The 16724-nt window shown below is 43.9% G+C and overlaps 2 protein-coding genes across 4 annotated transcripts in view; one reads left to right on the top strand and one right to left on the bottom strand.

Moving 5' to 3' along the window:
* The first annotated feature begins 1424 nt into the window (after positions 1-1424).
* gbx1 (gastrulation brain homeobox 1) lies at positions 1425-3996 on the top strand. The gene is made up of 2 exons (XM_047589617.1): positions 1425-2175; positions 2883-3996. The coding sequence occupies exons 1-2, from the start codon at positions 1725-1727 to the stop codon at positions 3395-3397; spliced, it is 966 nt and encodes a 321-aa protein (XP_047445573.1). The 5' UTR covers positions 1425-1724; the 3' UTR covers positions 3398-3996.
* Positions 3997-8315: 4319 nt separating this feature from the next.
* Positions 8316-16724, bottom strand: part of agap3 (ArfGAP with GTPase domain, ankyrin repeat and PH domain 3) — a 114713-nt gene continuing 106304 nt past the window's right edge. For all 3 annotated transcript variants that reach the window (XM_047588850.1, XM_047588851.1, XM_047588849.1), the window contains exons 17-18: positions 12364-12619; positions 8316-11766 (exon numbers count right to left, since the gene is read on the bottom strand). In XM_047588850.1, the coding sequence (XP_047444806.1) occupies positions 11542-11766; positions 12364-12619 (481 nt within the window). In that variant the 3' untranslated portion in view covers positions 8316-11541. The remainder of the gene's footprint in view (positions 11767-12363; positions 12620-16724) is intronic.

Below are 16724 nucleotides of genomic sequence, written 5' to 3' on the forward strand. Positions count from 1 at the left end.
GAAACATAAAAAAAATCATACCGTAGTTTTTATATTTGATAACCTTAACATGAACATTTTCATGTCTGATGTTGTCACTTTAACTGGAGATTAAAATCTGGACTAACCATTAAATGTGCCTTTTGTGACATCAGATTGTTGGAAGAATATTTTATCAGACCAATTTCAAGCTCTTTTTAAGTAAAAGAAAAAAGGGGGATTTTGAATGTTCTCTGGCGTGACTAAATTCGTTGATGCAGAGTGTGAAGACGAGCAGTGCACCGTCAGAATAACTCAGACAGAAAGAGAGGAGAGGAGCTGGGCAAATGGTTTCAATAGATCAAAGAGAGGTGCTGCTGAAGTCACTTGCAATTATAAGAATTAGCCTGGCCTGGCCCTCCACTGCTAATCAGAGTCGGTGGTGATATGTTTATGTCCTCATGCAATCAGACGACCAGTTGGAGAGCCCGGGCACCCAGGACTCAATAGGGCTAATCATCATCAGTCCCCATTGCCATTTAAAAGGTGAGATGATCTACGATTAAACCAGTGCTTAAGGAAAAGAGAAAAGTGATTTTTTTTCTCTCTCACTCTCTACATGAATCTTTGATCAGGGGGCAAATTACTATTCCCAAAACGGAAGGCAAAAAAATAAAAAAATATTATGTGTTGAAATGTGTTAAAATGACGATATTTTTTAATTGACATTTGATCCGTAATAGTTGATGATTTCACGGCGTTTAAAATAAATTCTCCCCGGCTTCAAACAAAGTGGAAATCCGCGCAGATTTGACTTTGGCCACCGTGCGCCCGTGTCCACAGCGTCCACACTGCAGTTGACCTCGCATAAACGCCTTTTATCCGACTCTAATTTCGCCTCGGAGTAGCTCTCCGGGGAACAATTGTTGCGGCACTTCTTTTTCTGGAGCCGAACGCATTGTTTTTAAGCCGCGGAGAAAGGCGCGGCGAGCGGAGAAACATCTGCCTCTCCTCCCTCCTGACTCCCGATGCCCATCGGCCCCAATATTCCAACAAAAGCCACCGTTGTTTTACGCTGTCCCTTGAATTCAGAGTAATTACTTATCATCAATCAAAATTAATAATAGCTGATTGGGTTGGTGTGGTCAACGATTATAGAAGGGGAAGGGCTGGAACAGTCTCTCACACCGTTTTGCAGTCAATGGTGAACCTGGCAAAGGAGGGGAGGAGGGCTGGGGGTGCGACTCGTCTATTTGGTCTCCACTGGGAAACTACCGCCTCTCAAGACGGCCAAAAAGTCAGAGGCTGAATAAGGAAATGAAGCGTAATTTGAGGAAGATGGATGAGCCCCCAGGGAAACACCCCCTTTTCATTCCTCTTGTATTGCAGATGATAACCAATGCGCTCTCGCCCTCAGTTTCTGCGCGCACACACACACACACACACACACGGTGCCAGAGCGGAGAGGGGCGGAAGGAGGAGTTGTAGAGAGGGGAGAGGTAGATAGATAGAGAGAGCGTGTGTTTATGTCTCAGTGTGTGACAAATAAGAGGGAAAAGGTAGCGCTGGGGCACACAACAAAGCGCCCGGGTGACTCACGCATATAGAGTGCAGAGATCCGGAGGAGCAGTCCACTCCCAGGGATGACAGCACGGCAGAGGATCTACTTTCAATTCACTCCGTCTTTGAACTGAAAGTTTTGCGCATCGCCGAGGGGAGGACATCCGCCGCCAAGTTTTCGCCAAATAAACGCGTTCGCCTGCACAATGCAGAGACCAGGCGGCCAAGGGACGGCGTTTTCAATCGACTCCCTGATAGGGACCCCTCAGCCCCGACCGGGACACCTGCTCTACACGGGCTACCCTATGTTCATGCCGTACAGACCTTTGGTTATCCCGCAAGCTTTATCCCACTCGCCTTTATCGTCTGGTATACCTCCACTCGCGCCGCTGGCTTCTTTTGCGGGACGGCTCACCAACACGTTCTGTGCCAGTTTGGGACAGGGGGTGCCATCCATGGTGGCGCTCACCACGACGATGCCAAGTTTCTCGGATCCCCCGGACAGTTTCTACCCACCGCAAGAGCTCCCTGGCCCCCGTTTGAGCGCGGCAGACCCGGGGGCGAGGAGACAGGAAAGTCCGCACTCCGACGAGCTGCACAGCCGAGACAAGGGTTCGGAGCTGCTCAACTTCGCGGAAACTTTCCAAACAATATCAGGTAAGCTCGGTCTGTTTTCACTGTGACTTCGTCTTTGTTGGTTTTTGTCGCGTAAAACGTGATCACTGCTGCGTAAAAAAAAAAAAAGCGATAAAGGGGAGTTCGTTATTGATGCTTGGGTCTCCGAAGTCTCTGAAGTGGTGTCGAATTAAGAATCTGCATCTTTGCACAGTTTTGTCACTTTTATTTGTTGGCAGAAATATTAACGATGCGTCGTGTATCATAGTCTAAATCCTGGGGATGCAGGTTGACGAAAGGTAAACTTTATGAGGCACCTGTATTTCAGACATTTATTACTGAAACAGGTTAAAATTGGATTTCAGAGCTGATCTCCATTGGGCTGTTGTTAAAAACGAACTGGAGACTGTGTTTAATCCACTTAAGAATGACTCTGTATATAAATGAAATATTAATATCTTATAATAGTTGCCAAAAACGAACCCAAGTTCAGTGAAAACTTGCAGAACAACTAGGTGCAGGCGTAATATAAATTCAACCTGTGTTGCCAGTTAAAAGTAATGTGAATTTTTCTAAATTCTATTTTCTATTTGTATCATTTCCTTGCCTATTGTCTCTCATAGCCTTCCCAAACACACACCGACTGATGTCTGAAGGCGTGAGCCTTGGCGTAATGGCCTCGTTTGACTTGCAGGTTCACAATGCCATTGAGTGACTAAACGTTTTCTTTCTTTTTCTTCGAATTTCAGGTGAGACCAAACTGTACAGCTCGGACGACGAGAAGCTGGACCTCAAATCCGCAGACACCGTCTGCAGCGACCGGGAGGACAGCTCCGCAGACAGCGAGAACGAAAGTTTCTCGGACGGGAACAACTGTGGCCCCCTGTCCCAGAAGAGCAAACTAAAAACCGGCTCACAGGAGGCGCTACCCACCGGCAGCTCTGCGGGGAAGAGCAGGAGGAGACGAACAGCTTTCACCAGCGAGCAGCTGCTCGAACTGGAAAAGGAGTTTCACTGTAAAAAATACCTTTCCTTGACTGAACGCTCGCAGATCGCGCACGCACTTAAACTGAGCGAGGTGCAGGTGAAGATCTGGTTTCAGAACCGCAGGGCCAAATGGAAACGGATCAAGGCCGGCAACGTCAACAACCGGTCGGGAGAACCGGTGAGAAATCCCAAAATCGTGGTGCCCATCCCGGTGCACGTCAACAGGTTCGCTGTGAGGAGTCAGCATCAACAAATAGAGCAAGGGACCAGGCCATGAACTCAGAAGAAGAGTGAAAAAAACAAACAAACAAAAAAATTACTGCTAATAAAAACACTTACATTGACTCTACTGATTTGTTGAACGCATGAAGCACAAAAAGGAGGATTCAGTTATTTTGTCTGAGAGGTGAGACCGAGCAGAGAAGAGGATTTCTCTCACAGACAGATTAATTATTTGGCAATATGCTGTCATTTTTATTTATTGTTGTGTGAATATGTAAATATAAATCGGTTAAAAAAAAAGAAAAGAAAAGAAAAAATGGTACAAATGGGCACTATGAGATGCGACTGTAAAGATTTTTTTTAACTATTTATATGTGGGGCCAAAACGTTCTGTTGGTTATGTGCATGTCCTCATTTGGTGAAGCTATCCTGGATTTTTTTGTTTTTGTTTATTTGTTTTTGTGTTTCGTACAATTTGTTGACCACATTTGCATGTAACTTAAGACGTTTTACATTTATTTTTTTGTTTGATTGAGAACCACCTTTGACAGCTATTTGTGGAGAAAAGAAGAAAAAAAACGATGTGAAGGAAATAACAACCAAACAAGGGACAAGTGTAAAGTATATTGACCTAATAAATCGCTTTATACGAAAGTTGGAATCCAGGTTGAATTATTATTATTATTATTATTATTATTATTTAGATAGTAATTTAAAACAAAAGGATAGAAACTATTTTATCCTGCCTAAAAGGTGGCCTACGCCGTTAAACACAAAGAGGAACTGCAGAGAGACGTTTACTTTGAGTTTATTTAGACCATTTTAAATATAAATATCACACATTTTCCACAAGAGCCAATTTCATAACGTGAATATTTGGATAATTTTTCAAACTTAAAAAGAACAGCACGGAAAATTTGAGGAAACCTTTGATAGTTCTTAATATTTAATGAGCTTCAGAAAAGTTTAGCGGATGTTTCCATTGACGTAACGTCACATTTTACATCATCTTACGCTTTTACGCAAGAAGTTACGCATCTTTTTTAATATATATTTTTTTAATTATTATTATTATTTTTTATAAATAGCAGAAGTGGTGGATTTCTGTTTAGGAGGCCATGTTGTCTAAAGTGGTCTGATGGACCCTTGTCAGGTTTAACACAATGTAATAAACTCCCCTGTCTGTCACTAAACTGACCCAAAGCGGCAGCAGCTCAGGACTGATTCTAATCTCAACTAAATGTGTTTTTTGTCAGCTCAAGGACAAAAATTACTCTTCAAAAAAGTAAGAATTAGCAAAAAATATTTAATAATAATAAGTGTACAGCTTAAATGTTGTTGTTTCTCTGGCACATTATGATATCACACAATGGTCACTGAAAAGGGTATATTTAAAAATTTAATGTAACTAAAATATAGAGATTTGATATTTACTCAGAACACACAGAAATATTAAAATCTAACACTGTACAAAATATGAAAATTGCTTGGGATTTGAAGGGACCCAAATGAGAGAATATCTTGAATTTTGATTTCCAAAAACATGGCTCCTGGAAACAAAACAAAACAAAGAAACAAACAAAAAAACACTTAAAAATACACATACAATCCTGTATTTAATAATAAAAAGGATTTTCCGTATATGTACATGTGAAGAATAACTGCAAATTTTACAGGACGTGGCAGTAACATTAAAATAATCTGTAGCGTTTAAAACACTGCCACATATCTATCCCGTTACAGGAAGCATCGATGAGGGTTTGATGTTTTTTTTTTAAGGAATCTTTTCATATGCATGGTTGTGGGTCTGCGCCGCCTCTCTGAACTCTCTCCAGAAAAATCTCATGCTGGAATATTTCCACTTGACCTCAAAGCGAAGAAAGCGTCTGGCCTTGCTGTCTCCAAAAGGGTCTCAGGCCTCGAGATTCTTCAAATATTTTATTTCCTAAGTTAACCAGCTCGGCCCTTTTTTTATATTTCTTCTCATAGGAGGAAACACATTCTTATCTTACAACCTCACCTCCTCCCTCCATCCTCCTCGCGGATGCACACCCTGACAAATATTATTATTATTATTTTTTTCATCTCACTTTGACCTCAGAGCATAAACAGACACTTTGTGACCTGGGCACCCATGAGTAGTAAAGTTTATTTCACCGTCCACCTCATACATCAAGACTGTGACACTTGGATGGGGACTCAAGGAGTGATGGGCGCGTGAAGGAGCGGTGGGAAGTTTTTATTATGGTCCAAGAGCTGGCTAATATAGACGGTCAATTCCACAACATTGTGCCACAGTGCGACGGCTATTTCGGTCCCCGTGAGCTGCCTGGTGGAGGTGACGATGAGGAGCAATGACGCGGCTCACCCCGCTAACTTAACTTGTGTTGCTGATATCACAATCCTGTCATCTGGAGTCTCTCCTAACACACAACGGAGCATAAAAATGGCCTGTTGTGGGGTGGATGTTTGTGTGTGAAGTTAGAGCATAAACTTGAATTGATGGTGATTTATAATATTTTTGGACGCTACCTATATTTTGCCACTCTGCTGCTTGAACCGCAAATTGAAATATCAGATGTTCTTTCCGGCAAAGACGCGTAACTATGTCCTCATTCCCACCTTCAGAAGGAGAGAGAAAAAGAGAGGGATAGAGACAGAGGGAGAGGAAAGTGAGGGACCTCATTACCGGCCGGTTGTTTTTTTGAGCGTGCAGGCTGCTCAGCGCCGACTGGAGGCCTGACTTCTTGGGAGGGTCCGGACGGCCGCGGCTACAGTGATGTATGGGCAGATGCATCAAATCGCACAAGATAAACAAGCGATGAGTTTCATCAGGGCCATCATAGCTTTAATTTGGCTGCCTAATGAGTCAGATCTAGTGGCGGAGATAAGAGTTGTCAGAGGCCCGGCTCTAATGAATTTCTTGCCACTTGTAATCAAGGTTGCCTGTCTGAGGGGGGATGATTAATGGAACCCTGGAGGATTCCCTCGGCCCTCAGCCTTCATTACAGCTAATGCATTCTCAGGCAAATTAACAGCGAAACGCCGGCAAAAGCCAACGGGGAAAGGGAGAGGAAGGAGAGAGGGGAAAGGAAGGAGAGAGTGATGGGAACGGAGCGTTTATGTAAGACAAAGGAGCGAGAGGAGCGTGGCGGCCGCGGAGCAGGCCGGCAGAAGAGGAGGTGTCCCCGAAATCTGCGGATCCGCGAGAGGACATGGAGTTTCGGGGGGAAGTCGGGAAGGGCAGAGTGCAACATTGGACATGCTTTTTAGACGTGATGGAGCTGAAATTAATAAATGGATGCTCGGGTCTGTGGGGATTCTGGAGACGAGAGACGGTCAGGGCGGATATAATTACTGGTCGGAAAGGTTAAAAGGGCAGAGGGAGCAGCAGCAACATATCCAGATCAAGACGGAGGGGGGGGGGGCGTGTAAAATAAACCTCTGCTCAGCGCCACCTTGATGTAACATTCATGTCAGGTCTGAGCACATTACTGACTGCCTGCTAAATAGGCTGTTAAAGTGGCCCGTAGCCAAGCACCTTCCACATGTTATGGAAATATGGATTTAATGTTTGCAAATATGGTCTCGTCAGGTCTTTGTGTACCCATCCATCAGCCTCAGACCCACCTCTGCAATCTTGGAGGCAATTTGTCTGAGAAGAGGTGGGCGGCAGAGAGCCCTCCTCACTGTTTAGTAGGCCCTGATGAAATATCAAAACACACAGCAGTGCAAGCAAGCGCTCTAGCCTCACCACAACAAACACAAGTGGCCGGGGTCTGCCAAGATGTGAGGCGTGGTAATAAATTACAGGAGAGGTGTTTTTTTTTTGTTTTTTTTAAGGGGTGGTATTTCTCAGGAGGTTTTCACGGAACAAGCAGCAAACGGCAGCTTGCGTAAGCGCATGCGAGGCCTTCTAATTTTGTCATCAAACACCCTGAAGAGAACGAATTTTCAAATATTAAATCTTCTAAAATTAGTTTTTTAGATTAAGGGTACTGACACAGAAAAAAAACGTCACCTGACTCTGCAGTTCTCTTCAGACATCAGCCCACAATGTTTGGGTGTCCTGGTTGTTTGGGTTCACTACGACCAGTAAAAGACGGCTCTAAAAATTCACCAAATATGAGACAGATGCAACATGCAACTATGGTGATTATAATTATACTGTTAATGTATTTGAGTGGATATCCTAAGTGGAAAGCCTTATTATTGCATCCAAGAACAATCTCCCATCAGATTCTGATTCAGGTGTTGCAGGGATGTGAAACGTGACCCTAAATGAGCTACGAAAACTTATTAATCAGACCACAGAGAAAGCATTTCTGGTTTTAAATAATCCAATTATTACGAGGAAGGAAGCTGACCGAGAACATTTTTTTTTCTTTCTCCAGAGCCTTTAAGCGTGACTCAGTGCATTGTGGCTCCACGTCAAGCCAGAGCCGAGGAAGGAAGAGGAGCAACTTAAGAGAAACCAGGTGACAAAACACAAACAATGCAGGCCAACGGGGAGAGGAAGTGGATGAAGATATGCTGAGACAAGATTAGCAGGAAATAAGAAGTGGATTAGTGAAGGCTTGACTGCCCCGAACACTGAGATCTTTGAGTTTTCCCCGTGGTGTTGTGCTGCCTGACACTAAGCCCGGCTCTTTATCTTAATCCTCTTTCAGCAACTGTTTTGGGTGAGGGGTGTGTGGGGGTCACCCAAGCAGGAAGTGAGAAGGTTGCTTCACTTACCTAAAGGCAGGCCTGGGTGAGCGGTCAGCCATGTAAAGTGTGATGAGGCAACATGCAAAAAAACAAACAAACAAACAAACAAAAAAACACATGAAATGGACTTTCTGCAGCAATGGTGAGACTTTTAATTTGAAATAGAATCTCACCTCTTCTGTTCGGCGTCAGCAGGTCACGGGCATAAAGCGCCTAGAGCCGGGTGGATGATGAATGAACAACACGTACACAAGACAAATGTGTCGGATCTCCCTAAATCCAGGGAAGGCTACATGGTTTTATTTGAGTGTTTATTAATAGGTCAACAGTCAGCCAAGCATCCAAGCATACAACAAGTTACTCTTTAGCTTTTTGCCTTGTTTCACGTTTTGAACGTAAAGGAATTACAATAGGAAAATGAACAAAAAAAAACAAAAAAAAAAAACAAACAAAAAAGATATTTACATACTGCATTATAAATATGTCAAATGTACATCATTATACACAAGTACCAAAGATGGCCAGTTAATGTCAAGACCAACAAAAGTACCTTAAAAATATGCCTAAACAACTTAAACAACTTATCAAAATAAGGTTCGAGGGTCAAGAGGACCTAAAACCAGCTCGTTTCGTTTCTCAAGGAGCATAAGCCAATATGTACACTTCATGTAGTGTTGGAGACAAAAACTGGCAGGTTTTTGTGTTTTCTTTGTTTTTTTTTAATCATTATTATTTTTATTTCTTTTTTTAGAATGTTTTTTATTTTTTTTTTTAGTCATCTACAGTAAATAAGGGTTCGGGTAATCACTGTACACATGTCACTCCTATCAGTAATCCCTTTGTACACTGAAATGTACTCACGGAAAAATAAGTTGGTCAAGTAACGATCAGAAATAAGGCCAGTATCACAGTACAGTACTAGTGAATTCAAAGAAATCAGGCTGAATTTGTAGCTGGTCTTGGGGACGCCTTACTAGAAATCATTCAACATTTTGGGTAGTGATGCTTATTTGCCTTGCTGGGAGCTCGATGAGAAGCCTAGCTGAGCTAGTTGCTAGCATAAAGACTCAGCTCTGCCTCCAGAGTTTGAAAGCGTACTCAAAGCGCATCTCCGTGTAAAAATAACATCCTGTTTGTTTAATTTATAAAAGTATAATCATGAAAATGTCGGTTTGTAAATTTAAAGAGGGTTACATGGTGCAATTGTTTGCTAAGTCACATTAGCTAGGCCTTGCTAGCCTAGGCTAACTGCATCCAACATCTCTGTATATATGGTGTGTTCAAAAGCGGTTGATGTTACCAACATTCATGATATTTTGTCACTTAGTCACACACACATTATGTATTTTTTTTTCTCATAATATGTGCAGGAAATGCTCCCCATCATTTGATTATGCCCCTGAATTTACTTCGTCGACACTAAATTGTTAGTCTGCTAAATTGTTAGCCTTGTTAGCTTTTAGTTGGATAGCACCCGCGTTCTCCCGACTTATATTGCCGCCGTTGACAACTTTAAAGCCGAGCATTTTCTGTAGGAGTCCGCAAAACCCTTTCAAAGGCAGCAATATACACAGGTATCGACCATCTCATCAAACTTTTATCAAGAAAGCACATAAGCGTATTTACAAAAAATGTCAAAAAAAATTCCTTCACAACATCGTACCTCCTGGATTTACAGGAGGGGGGCGAAATGGCCTTCTGGCTACAAATTCATGATTCAGAGAGCTCTTAACGCAGGAATACTGCAAAGCAACAACAAAATCATGTAGATAAGGTACCAAATTAAAAAACTCGCTCTGTAAACACACATTCTGCTTTTTGTAAACCCATAAAATCAAGAACCTCACAGGTGGCAGTAGAATAAAAGGTAAGGTACACTGTAGACAATGTGCCAACTTCACCTAAAGTCTTACCCATGTTCTATTTGCTATAAATGGATTGGCTTATCATGTCTGTAGAATACTGTACATATGTATTAACTCAAACTAATTTTACTTCCCTCTACGAGCTTTTACGCTCAATTTAGTCCCTAAACGTCACTCTCACTTCAGTCACATTAATGCATTCTGTTACGTCCCTGCTTTTAGGCTGACAGGTTCTCAGGATGGGGGGGGGGCACAGAGCTTTAAGGAAAAGGATAAAAGGGTTGTTTTTACCACGCTAAAAGTACTGTTCTTATATAAGGAATAAGGCGAAGGATCAAGAACTACTTTTTTTTCCTTTTCATTTTTTTTTTTTTTTTTTTTTTTTACAGAGGTTTGTACATTAAAACACAGTTATGTTCCCAAATCTTCACTGTAGGCGTTTTCTCTCCAGTGTCCTTTCTCCAACGTTCATGAACAGAAATGCCCGGTCGCTCTTCGCCACACACATTTACCGACGAGGACGCAAGCACAGACGCATCGTACAGTTATGCATGACACACACAGTACCACATATGTATTTCACAGCAACGACAGTGGAAATGCTCTTTAGAGTATCAATTTTACAGCCTCCGGGCCCCAGGAGGCGAGGGGATATTCCAGTACGCTCGCCCGCGGGCCCTCGAATCTGTGTCAAACAATTATCAACACAATCTAGTCAATCGGAAAATTACTCCAACAAAGACATCGTAATGGGACACTTTCACTGTTTCAATCAAACCTTTGAATTTGAATGAATTCTGATTGAAGAGGCACGCTGACAAAGCCATGAGGCTCAATGGTCATAAAACATTATACTCCTTAATTCCTTTATAGTCACGGACACTTTTACTCATGATAAGGGTGGCGAAGGAAATGACTCACTTTCACCCAATAGGAATTCTGCAATCAACTCCTTTATGGTGATCCGAAATCCATTTCCCTGTGAATTAAGTATCTAAATCATTTGGATTCTAACTATAATCGCTTTGCCTTTATATACGAATAGTATGTCAAGAGTTTGATAGCTGCGTTGAAGGCATGCATCATTACGAAAGCTTGTAACAGCCACTGATATCACGAGAGATTTAGTGTCTGTGCCACATCAGTGTTTTGTCACTTGTAAAACTATTCTTTACAGCTTCGTGTTGTTACGCTTGGAAATTTGACACTCGTTACGTGATCAGTTCAGAACGCGGAAGGGAAGACATGAAAGGAAATGTTCAAGCATTATGGAAATGCTTTTCGTAGGGTAGGTATGAATGCCAAAGAAAACCATTCGTTTGGTTGACGCTTAAAAAACAAAAAAAAAAGCTTAAAGCTCATCGTGATCGTTTCAGACCAAGACAGAATAAATTTAACAAACAAAATTATTAAAAACAATATAAAATGAACAATGTACAATGTCCGAGCCCCAGACGCCCACTGCTCTCAGCGTAGTGGAATATCAACAGTCAGTCCATCGCTCCTGACGCCTCTCCGTTGGTTCTTGGTTACACAGTGTGAAAAACAGGAGAAAGTACTGGGAAGAGAGAGACACGGCCAGGTCCGGGGGGGGTTTTTTGAGTGTCCGTCTGCTTTCTGCCTCCTACATGATGCTGATGCTGCGGTTGAGCTCACACTGGGCGTTGTTGTTGTTGATGTTGGGGTTGCGGCGGCTCATGTTCGGGGTGGCCACCGAGGTCAGGCTGCCGGAGTCGTTGGGGCAGCCGTGTTGGAGCAATATGTCCGAGCACTCCTGGCTGCCGGCCCGCCGAGCGTAGGACAGCGGCGTCTGGCCACGGGCGTCTCGGCTCTTCACGTCCACGCCGTACTGCGGAAGGGAAGCGGGGGGGGACGTTGGAAGCAAATCAGATGTGAGAGGTTGAAAATGAATATTAATTCGCACCAGTCTCTTAACGCGTAAGCACGCACGTGAAAACAAATGGTTAAACCTAAAAAAATCAACATTAGTCTGTAAACTCTTGAACTGAAGTTGCCCCTTTTCAATTTCCTTTAACCAACATGTGTTACGAACGTTTTTTTTTCATTCCTACAACCTCAACCTCAGGAAGTTTTCTTTGGCAAAGTTCGATTTTTAGACTGGGTATGTTATATATTTGAGGTCAACATATTTAAATAAATAGTCCGTAGTTCTGTACTTCACAGAGATGATGTTCATGCTGGGAACTTGAAGACTAATTCTAAAAAACAAAACCTGACTGAGACAGTTATGTCATGCACGTATTTAGTTAATTGGGTTTGCCAAATGACTACAGAATGCCTGATGTCCTAGCTACAGCGAGCTACAGCGGTGAACAAAGAGTTAACGACGGCTTCAGCCACTCGCCCCAACGCTTTATAGCGCGATTAAAAACGTTCACGCCGCTCCGACTATTTTATATGTCAGAGCTCAGCGGAGCCCACTCACCCAGATGAGCAGCTGAGTGATGACTACGTTGGCCATGGCGCAGGAGAGGTGCAGAGCGGTGCGTCCGTCTCCATCCCCGTAGGTCTCATTAACCTCCTCCTTGGTGCCGTGGGCCAGCAGCAGCACCACCAACCTCAGGTCATCTTCCACCACCGCCCGAAGCAGCTGCTGCCCCAGAGGCACGTCCGACTGGGGCAGCCCCACCAGGAACAGCTTCTGCTCGTACTTGGCGCGGATCCAGCGCTCCTTCTCCTCCCTGGGGAGAGGGAAATGACAGGGTTGCCGCAGGTCAGGCGGGGTGAAGTACGGTGAACATGCCACGAGCAATTTCGCACCCACGTTAAAGAACTTTCAAAACATATCTCATATGTTAAAGGCTGTGATTTAAAGGCAAAGACATGTACAAAGGGAAGAATGTAGAGACACAAGGGAAGCATTATAGTAATTGGCCTAAGAGGCTCACCGGAGTAGGGTGACATTTCCAAATTATTAGAGCACAGGAAAGTGACTAGCCTTCACTATCACAGTGGGAAATAATACAGTGAGATAGGATGGAGAGAATAATGCCAAAGGGTGTGACGCTTTGGGCGATTATTCCGGCTTCTAGTGATTACGGTCGTCAGCACGGCCGTTGGAGCCTGGCTGGCTTTCTAAAGGTTACACATCTTGAACAGCATGTCTGCTGTGGACAATACGGGAAGACGGGGGACGTATTTTTATCAGCGCTGTCGGCTGTCAGTCTGAACCGGTGGATCCCCTCCACAAAAGAGGCAGTGTGTCTCCGAAGCCCCAGTCTCCCTTGGGGCGGCTGGGCCCTGAGTCAGATCGATGGGGCTGAATGGCAGCCAGAAAGCGACGGCGGGATGTGGGGCTCCTTCACTCCGGCCTGCAGCAGAGAATAGAGACTGAGGGAAGCTCCGTCCTCTATCGCCGGGCAGAATTCTATCTCCTGCTCCCCATCTTGACCCCCCGGTTTCATTCTCTGCCCACGCACAAACTGCCCAAATAAGAAAGGGGGTATAAAAAAAAAATCAATATCAATATTTGACTGACTGAGCATGCCCAGTGTGGTGCTAACCCGGTGACCCTGTCAGTCGGTGTGATAAGGGGAGCAGAAAGAGGCTGTTGTTCGGATTTGTGGGTGAGTGACAGAAGGGAGAAGGTTCGCGCGGATAAGTTAAAGCGCCAACGCCGGCGAGAGTGACAAGGCCCTCGTGGGACTCTCTATCAACCGGCCGAGCATGTGCAAGCTGGCGATCTGACTCAATTGAATTGTATTTTGTCACGGTAACCGTGAAAACGAACCGAAACCGACAGAATTTGACAAAAAATGTTGCTTTTTATTTAATGGTGTCTGCCTTTCTTATTGCAAACTAATCCACTGAAAGATCAAAAATGTGCTAGTTTGTGAATATTTTCTGACTGCCCTACCGCGTCTGCAGCTAACAAAACTCAAGTCCATTTTAACTACAAACTTAAATCCTCAGAAATAGCTAACAATTATACAGCTTGGACTTCAAAACGCAGGCCATTGTCAGTCTGGCGTATGGTACGTGTTTCAACTGATACAGAGAAAAAATACCTCTGAATACAACTGGACAGTCCTACAACCAATCGGTTGGAGTCATTGTGTTTTCACAAATTCTTTTACATTTGTGCCTATCCAACCCCAGTGATTTGATTGACCTGGCAGATCTTTGCCGGGTCACAATCGGTTCCCAACCGAGCGATTGCCGGGTCCAACTTTCCCCCCAGCGTGGAGGACATTCGTTCTGGCTACCAGGCTGGGGCATCGTTCCTTTTGCCAGATAATCCTCAAAAAGAGGTAAGTTTGTTGGGGGACTGTTTTCGGCTGTGGATTAATACGCACTTGTGATTTTAGCGTACAGCTGCAGATTTGGTATCAGTGTGAAATAAAGTGCACTGCCCCCGGTGGTCAATATAAAGAAACACGTCAACAACAGCACCTCTTTCCAGAAATAAGCTCAGTGTTACACTGGTAGTTTCTATTTAAAGGAGTGTTATTGAGTCAAGGGCATACATCCTTGAGCTGTATCTCAAAATCAAGGTGAGTAAAAACCAGAACAATCTGCTCAAGGAGAATAAGAACATTTGTATTTGCTGTATATTTTTTGCGAAACCGCCCTTTACGTGTATCCTCACATAGCTTATTCTCAATGACAGCAACCCTCTTAACAATAGTAACCAGCCCATCGTTAGTCACTCCTCTTTTATTACGACCTTAGCAGCCGGGTGTCAAGGCTACCACAGACAGCAACCATTTTCAGACTCATATGTCAGCTGCCAGCCTCACTTCACGGAGCAGTCCGTCTTAGCCTGAGAGCAGCCTGGCACCCGCCCGAACTACGGGAGTTAAACATGTGATGGAAGAGGGGCAAGGCTTTATCAGCGGCCCAAGTAGACATTGATTAACTGCAAAAAAAGCTCATAAAGCAACTTAATGCCACATGTTCGAACAGTCTTACAGCCGCTAGCATATGGGGGCATTTTTTTTGTTATGACCTCTGAGGAAACGCGGATGAGAAAGTCATTCACCCTGCTCCACCATAAGCAAACCTTTTCTTAAGGAAGAGGGTATTATGTGAACAACAATACAGCCCTAATGGCAGGCAATTGCGGTGGCTCAGAGTTTTATGGTGTAAGACCTCCATCAATCCCTACTCAGTCATTATGTGTGGACAGGCCTGTTAGCAAATCAATTGGCTTTAGAACCAGCAGCCTGGTCAGAACAGGAAGAGGCTGGCCTGCCCCCTAACCATTATTTCCGGTGGACTCTTGGAAAACAAGTGTGTTTTTTTTGTTTGTTTTTTTTTTGCTTCCAAAAAGATTAAAATCCGTCTGAAACCTTGTGCAATTCTGAATCTACAACCTTTAACCAAAACCGAAGCGTGGTTAAAAACAATCAAGCCAGAGCTGTTTTGTCCAAAGTTAGTTTCAGAAAGCTGGGCCATGAATGAGACGCTGAATCTGTAGAGCCCAGTGAATTGATATGAGCTAAATGAGGCAGAAAGTTAGCACCAAGATGCGAAACAAAAAGGCTGAGGAGAGCCATTAAGAGGACGTCAACATCTCAAAAAGGAGCCCTGAGGACACTTTGTTAGCCTCCGCTACGAAATCAGCCCCGAAGACCTGAAAGGCCTCGCTCGCTGATGAGGCTGAGCTTTAAATTCAACAAATTCACAGTTCTTTCAAGACGGTCCACTTTTTCAAAACAAAAAAAAAAAAGAAAGAAAGAAAAAAGAAAAGAAAGCAGAAGCAGCCAGGCAGCGGTTTTTTAAAAAATTCCTCAGCTGCTGCCACTTGAAAGCCAAATTGTGAAAGGAAGTGAAACGGTAATCCCGCCTCTGTCTTTTGTTTGGAATAGAAAAAACAATCCAAACAGAGGTTGGGTTTAGACGGTAAGGGGGAAAACTGAGACCCTTGAAAAGGACACTTCCTCACCGCAGGAGGAAGAAAAATAAAATCAGCAGATTTAGCATGTCAAAGCGCCAGGACAGAGTAGGAGGGGACGTGGAGGGCCAAAGGAGAGTGAATTTTCACAGCATGGGGGGATATTTAGGAAATTGAACTGATGGTTAGTCCTACATACACACACACACACGCGCACACACACACACCTAAGCTTGTAGACACCAATTTCCCCACCCAGGCTCGAGCACATACTTGTTCTAAATTTCTCTGTTGCTTAGGGGACAGAGGGGAGCTTAAAGTTCCCAATAAAAATGCCTGTGTCTCTTCCTCCTAAAAACAAGAGGCCTCGCTGCAAACCCACTCCATTATCCGGAGTTATCTCACAGCTGATCATTTAGCTGTTTAACTTCTCTTTCATTGGCTTCAGTTTTGAATGAAATCTCGGGCAAACATCAAAACGCTGACTGGGCCTAAAGTGGAAATGGGATTCCTGTCTGGAGCTGGTGTCCCCTTTCATTTCCCTATGCAGAGCCCACTTAAATAAAGGCAGCCTTAACAGTAGAGAAAGGCCTCTTTTATAATTCTATTAGAGCTCTGTCCCTCTAGCTCTCCGTTGAGCAATGGATTCTGACCCTGACTTAATTAAGTGGCAAATGGCAGAATGATTCTCCTAAACCCAGCCCACGGAGTCAAGAACACATGACTGAATTCAAATAAAGAGGGACAAACAAGGATAATTAGTCAAGCCTGAAAGACAAAGGCGAACAGGAATTTATAGGAAGGGAAGGGAAACTGAGACGGCGGAGGCGGAGCTAGCGGTGGAGGAGCCACAAAATGACCAATGTGACTCCCTGCAATAAAGGTGCATTGGTCCATAGTAAGCGGGGGGAATGTCCGTCCCACCGCTCGCCCATCTTTCAAACACACAC

The sequence above is a fragment of the Mugil cephalus genome, chromosome 7 (assembly GCF_022458985.1).
Source record: "Mugil cephalus isolate CIBA_MC_2020 chromosome 7, CIBA_Mcephalus_1.1, whole genome shotgun sequence".
Lineage (NCBI taxonomy): Eukaryota > Metazoa > Chordata > Actinopteri > Mugiliformes > Mugilidae > Mugil > Mugil cephalus.